The sequence below is a fragment of the Solanum tuberosum genome, unplaced genomic scaffold (assembly GCF_000226075.1).
Source record: "Solanum tuberosum cultivar DM 1-3 516 R44 unplaced genomic scaffold, SolTub_3.0 scf00012, whole genome shotgun sequence".
Lineage (NCBI taxonomy): Eukaryota > Viridiplantae > Streptophyta > Magnoliopsida > Solanales > Solanaceae > Solanum > Solanum tuberosum.
Window position 1 is genome coordinate 879645 of NW_006238937.1, and position 6494 is coordinate 886138.

Consider the following 6494-nt stretch of genomic DNA (forward strand, 5'->3'; position numbering starts at 1 on the left):
TCTAGTAAGGGATATGACTAGAACATGCTGCATTTTATGAGTTGTGTATCATAACCAGTCTAGTCTGTCTTGGCATTTGTATTCTTTCTGGGTATTGTGGAGATATCAGATGTATAGAATTCCACCAGACACAGTGATAAGGCCTGAATACATAGCCAACAAGTAGGTCGAATACTGCATAAAGCAGTCAGTAATGAGTTGTGTTCCTTTAGATCACCAATAACAACTGACGCTCTAGATTTGACAAGAACCTACAAATTACAATGAGTCGAATATTACTTTAGAACGCCTCATGCCTGTACATAAATTAAGGGATACGGCAAACAAAGCAACTGCCAAATGATGCAATCTTGAAATACTCCCGAAACGGAATGATTCTGTGGGAATCCCTTCGAGGCTGACTTTCCGAAGTTGCACGTCTCATATCTTGGGCCTTCACTTGAGCATGTCTAAGCTTGTTCAGAATCTTATCCATGGATGCTGACCTCCTCTTTTCTAGTTTCATCTGAAATGCAAATAATAGGTAAGTCTTTTTTATGCTTCTCCTATTCTTTCAAACAAGTATTAAGTGTCTGGATATATGTCCAACGGACCTCAAGCTTTTGGATTTCTGCTTCTGCTTTGGCCTTCTGCAAGTTCTCCCAAGCAGCGATCCTGGCTTCCTCTCTTTGCGACCTTCACAAAATGATGAGGAAAGACAACCGTTATTCATATATAGTATATTTGCTCCTTGACAAATGCACCTACTATAGGTATACATATGCATTGCTAAAAGAATGTTCATCAATCTTTTATTTGGGAGTCTAGCAGTGGGGTGAAGGCTGTGTATTTCACGACTTCGTCCAAATAGTTTCTACAAACTTGTGGAGGTACACATAAGGGCATACCAGTTCCCTTGAAAATGTGGAAAATTTGTATGGAAGGACAAGATAGCTGCACTAGCAAACATAAGAAGAAAAAACAAGCCGGAAATGCATGCTTACTTTGACATACTCTTTGCTCCATCTGCAACATCCCACGGTGAAATAGGCTCACTCACGTCTGGTAATTCTTTCTTGGGTTTCCTCACCCGGCTTTTCCGAGATAGCCCTGAAATTGTGGCTCCTTTGTCAACCTGAACGTCTCTAATCTCGACTTTAGTAGCATGCTGCTTGCTCTGCTCCACTCCAGGAGGGATTGAAGATGACCTTTCTTGGGGAGAAGTATGTGTACTGCTATCAGAGCTCATTTGTGTTGCCATATCTCTCCTCAAAACTCCACAGGAAACAGAATCTGGCTCCTTTGTATCATCATCTGTTCATTGGATTCATCAACAACAATACAATATCATTAAATTATAGTGGTGCACTTTACTGAAAAGTGAAAACATATCTTTCTCTCTCAACACCTTGCGTGTTATGTGATTTCACAATATCGTTTCATAACTGAACAATGGCCTTCTGCTGGTAAATTTAATGCTTAACAAACTTCAAAAAAATGATGGAAACAAGGAAGGGACTGCGTGTAGTTAAGAAGCATGATTCATGTCAAAACGACATATTTTTAAAGATGAACCAACACTACTTGCAATCCTAGCATAACAAGATGATTATTCATCTAAATCAGTTATACAATTAATTGCATACTGCTTTTTCATCCATCATAGCACATAAGTGTTGATTCATATGACAGAAACTCCTGACCGCTTAGATCTTGTGTTACATGAGATATTGTCATCATCACTTGCTAAAACTTATGAGGACAGTTACTTGACTATCCATGTATCAGCTATTAGTTATTCCCGATCCCAATTCTTTAATCTGCTGGCTACTTCCTCCTTTCAAGTGTCGAGACTCTTATAGCTAAGTTGACTTAAATTAATTTAAACCTGATATAGAGACAGTAGGACCATTGAGGCCTTCTTTTGCAAGAACTAAAGATGCTATTGCTAATGCTGTCTGACAACAAATTAAGATTCAACAGAATTAGGCTAATGCAGAAGACTCGCGCTATGACAGCCAGTACAAAGCAGGCAAATTATCTGCAAACGGGAAGAAATGCATACCTGGAGAGCTTGGTGCTGAAGATTCACTGAACAAATCTGACAGACCGGGAGCACTAGTTGCTCGAGCCATACTATTCTGAGCATATAGCCCACCAGAGTTTCCACCAGCACCATAATGAATGGATACTCCATCAGGCACCAGCACACCAGTAGAAAATGGTGAATTTGCAATGAAGTTACTTATACCTCCACTTTCTAGGACTGGCACAGAGGGCGAATAGTTTGGTAAGTACATTAGGCCAGGCGCCCCAAGCGGTCCACTTTTTGACTTGGGGCTCCTGTAGGTTTGCGCGTTTGGACCATAACTTGACACTGGGCTAGTAATCCACCTTTCAGCATCATCCCATTTTGAAGGCACTGTCCTTCCACTATTGAAAGGCATCAATGCAGTGGTACTAATATGCCTCCTGCCACTGTTAGACGGCAACGGGACTCGTTCGGAACTCCATCCCTTCTGAAATCCTCTAACATTATTATCTCCATATTCTGGTGTTGCTGGGCTTGTATATAAACCCGAATTCCTCAAGGAAGTAGAATTCTGCTTCATGATTCTCAATAATGGCAAAATGCATGCCACATTCTTGCTTCCCTTGTTAAATCTTGGAAAAATAACCCTATCCAATTGGGTAAAAAATTAGAGACCATAAATCCAAACTAGGCATTTTACTATCACACCACCACTGTATATCCAAAATTAAGAAATGTTACCCAGGAATATCCTCATTTTGTCTTGAACAACACAGAATTACTCTCAAGAAAGCTATAAAGATACTTGAATCTTGAAATTTGTGGTCAATTTTGGCAATTAAGTAATTTAGAGGTTACAATCTTCACAAGTCAGGACCACTGGAAAAGTTGTAATGGCCATTATTGCCAGTAGTGGAACAAATTTATTACTAGTAGATTCAAAAGAAAATAGACACATGAACAATTTTTCATTTCGCCTCTTAGTAGCTCAGTTAGTTGGTTGACTACCTGCTTGGCGAGGGTTCGATTCTAAACTTGTAATCCCCTCCCCTTTTCCCCTCAATTTAATAAACACAAAACTTTACAGAGAAGGACGATTTCAAGCCCCTAAATTTAATTAAGAGTATCTTCCGTCCTCAGAAGGTCAGAGCAAGAAGTACAAAGAACCAATCAGCAAGAAAGTTGGTTATTCCTATTACCATTTATGTACCTCTATTACACAAAGTTAAAAAGGAAAAAAGTGCATGTTGCAGGACCCCTAAAAAGGATGAGAAAAGGGGGGAGAAGCAAAAAGCACAACAAGTTTCAAAGCAAATAAATGTTGATTAAGTGAAGCTTTTACCTTTAACTACTACTAATGCAGAAGAGTTCAGCTTTTACCAACTTGTGTTGTGGTGCTCACAGCAGATTAGTGTAAATCTTTGGTTACAGAGTGTGAAGAAAATGTATTGGTAGTGACATCCGAAACAATAATTTAATACCCAGAGGAAGGAGAAAAAAACAGAAAAGGAATAAAAAAAATGGGAGAAGGGTCACCTCACCTAGTGTGAAAAAAATCAAAAAACATAATAATGTATATTGTGGGATGTTTGATGATTGGCCCTACAGGTAGCACGAGGGCTGAGGGTTCATTTGAATCTCCTACGCTAAAAAATTGCATTGTTTAAATTCTCTACTTATTGCTAGTGTAATATATCATAAATATAAAATATTACAGTTAAAAATAAAAATGACAAAAATGAATAACTAATTTTTAGGCTGAAGCGCACATATATCGCTCTTTTTAAGGAGATTCAAGCTCACTGAGACATAATCTATACCGATCCAGCAGTAATACTCTTGACTTGCCCCCTCCAGGATACAACAGCCCAACAACGTCGTACAACTCAAGTAACTTCGAATTTTGTTGAAGACTCCAAAGCTCCACATAAAAACACCTTCCTTCAACATATAAATATTCTCTTTTATATAGTGAATATAGTTGAAGACTTAGAATATTTTCTTTGTCTTAACTCTCTCTTCACTACACTAACCTTAATATAAACTTCTCATTTTTCTTACATTATTTTTCTCTTCATATTTTTCAACTCATAGGTGAAGAAGTTTTCCATATAATCAATGGGTAGAATGAGGGGTAGTAAAATGGGTAGATGAATGTGATAGATGTTATATAAGTTATAAGAAACTAACGGTCATATGAGTTACAAGAAGGAAACTAATGACTATAAGAGTTACAAGAACTAATGGTCATATAGGTTACAAAAACCAATGGTCATCTTGTACCACAATTTATACGAGTAATTTCCCTAGATAGTCACCCATGTTTGGAAAAATACCTAGATATGTTTGTTTTAGGACTACAATATCACTCAACTTTGCCTATTTTCTTTCAAAATATATGTGACACAAAAAATACATTATCTCTCTCCTACTAGGATGCCACGTCACATTTTATTAGTAATATTTTTTTAATTCTTTAATGACAGCTTGTTTAATGTATCTAGAAGAGAGCATTAATCAATTCTCTATGAAATTTATTTACTTCAATTTTCTAGCGAAAATCTTTATCCTATGTTTCATTTACGAGTATTTGCCGTTATATCCATACAAAATTTTTGTCTTGCTGTCGAGGAAAAAATTAAACTAGTTCCTTAAAGCTGATGAAGAAAACAATAGATTTAGTTGGATATTTAGAAATAAACTAAATATTAGGAACATTGATTTTTACACAAACTATAAACATTTGTTGCTTGTTCATGGTAAAAAATCAAAGGTTTCTTGTTCATGGTAAAAAAAAAATAGTTACACAAACAATAAAATTTGTTCAAAGCTTAGGCAGATTCAAACAATAGAAATATCCAATTCAAAAACAAGCAAGCAAAAAACCCCTAAATTTTAAGAAAATTACTCCAATATCATATTAAGTATTCAAATTATTTCACAATTTACACTTCAAAAATAAAAGAATCAGAAGAAAACTTGAATTTTACCTCATGGCAATTTCTTTGGTCGACATCAAAGGTATAAAGTGGCTCAGGAGACAGTTCCTTATGCAAATTCGTTAATTTATTCCTTGAAGAACCGGAGGAAGCCACATATTTTCTTGAAGAATTGGAGGAGCTCATATTACAGTTCCTTATAAAAAAAAATTTACTGGGTATAATATATGGGTTGTCTAAATTTTTAAATTTTTTTGTTAATAGTAAAAAAAGGAATAATGTGACATGGCATCCCATGAGGAGAGATAATGTTTTTTTGTGTCAAGTATATTTTGAGGAAAATAAGTAAAATTGGGTGATATTGTACTCCTAAAACAAACATAAGTGATATTCATGATGACTTCATATTTTATTTTAATAATAAAATGTATATACACCAACACTTATTTATACATTTATTTTTTTATATTATATATCACTTGGTGAAAATTTTGACTCCGATACAGTAATACAAAGAAGAGCAGCAAAGAAGGAGGAGAGTGAGATTCTTGTATCAAACATTAAAGGGAATAGAAGAGAAATTTTGTAAGTATGGAAAAGGAGAGGAGGACCGACAGAAGCAAGAAATGGGTGAGAGTTGGCACAAACAAATTTGTCCAAAATAAATGGGCATTCCCACGTGAGTAAGTTTAAATTTGGGATTATACTTTTTGGAGCATTGCCCATAATTCCATCCATTTCTTTTCATTTTCAACTTCTTATTATTATTATTATTATTATTATTATTATCAAGTGACACATTTCAATTATTTCATTGTGATATAGTATATGTTACTTTTTATTAGCACAATGTATCGAATGATTTTGCAAATCAAAACTTAACTTATTGCTTTTGATATCAATTTTATTGACGGCTATAAGTCACATCCTAATTTATATATTTAAGTCTTATCTTCTTTGTTTGTTTTATCCTAAACAGTTTTTGAGGTGGGGGCCTGTAAATATAGAAGGGAGAATGTATGACATTTATACCCAACATTAAATTAAATGACTAGAGGAATTCAAACAAATAGGCAGAAATTCCTAGGGTCCTACCATACATTGCTAAAAACAGCTTATAGGTAGCTCTGATCATTGCAAAACAAATGCTACTTCCTTTAAAAGTATCTCCCAATTTATGAGACACTGCCTTCTATTCGAATTTTTAACTTGGTACAAATAATGAGTTTTCTTTTGGAGGAGAAGCCCTACGGAAGAATTAGAAATTATAAAGTTGATTTCTACCGGATGATGAAGATAAAGGAGTTTAACGTTCTTTATACTTAATAGTATACTAGAAAGAGGTCTCTAAGTAGGTGTTTAAACTTTGTCACTAAGCTTTTAAAACCTGCAGAAATGAAAACTTCAATTATTTTTTATTCTATTAATTTAAGCTTTGATGGGCAATTTTTATTTTTGTACTCGTATGAGAGGGAGTAACGGGTACTCGAGAAATGGATTGAAATACGTTCAAGATAATCAGACAAATAACATTATAAAAATGA

At 35.0% G+C, this 6494-nt stretch overlaps 1 protein-coding gene across 2 annotated transcripts; it reads right to left on the bottom strand.

Moving 5' to 3' along the window:
* Positions 1 to 41: 41 nt before the first annotated feature.
* LOC102591955 (uncharacterized) lies at positions 42 to 5128 on the bottom strand. Of its 2 annotated transcripts, none has more exons than XM_015313226.1 (5): positions 5002 to 5128; positions 2045 to 2658; positions 984 to 1293; positions 594 to 675; positions 42 to 505 (listed from the first exon to the last, which is right to left on the bottom strand). In XM_015313226.1, the coding sequence occupies exons 1-5, from the start codon at positions 5025 to 5027 to the stop codon at positions 308 to 310; spliced, it is 1230 nt and encodes a 409-aa protein (XP_015168712.1). In that variant the 5' UTR covers positions 5028 to 5128; the 3' UTR covers positions 42 to 307. The 2 variants fall into 2 exon arrangements, with proteins under 2 accessions (XP_015168712.1, XP_006339895.1); XM_006339833.2 differs by lacking the exon at positions 5002 to 5128 and adding an exon at positions 3354 to 3548.
* Positions 5129 to 6494: the final 1366 nt, after the last annotated feature.

What these genes read in the sequence shown, in the direction of transcription:
- LOC102591955 (XM_015313226.1), bottom strand. Translation starts at nt 5,027, where the DNA reads ATGTCGACCAAAGAAATTGCCATGAG. An exon ending in ACCAAAGAAATTGCCATGAG is followed by an intron (nt 2,659 to 5,001) that starts GTAAAATTCAAG and finishes CCAATTGGATAG; the next exon opens with GGTTATTTTTCCAAGATTTA. An exon ending in CAGAAATCCAAAAGCTTGAG is followed by an intron (nt 506 to 593) that starts GTCCGTTGGACA and finishes TTTGCATTTCAG; the next exon opens with ATGAAACTAGAAAAGAGGAG.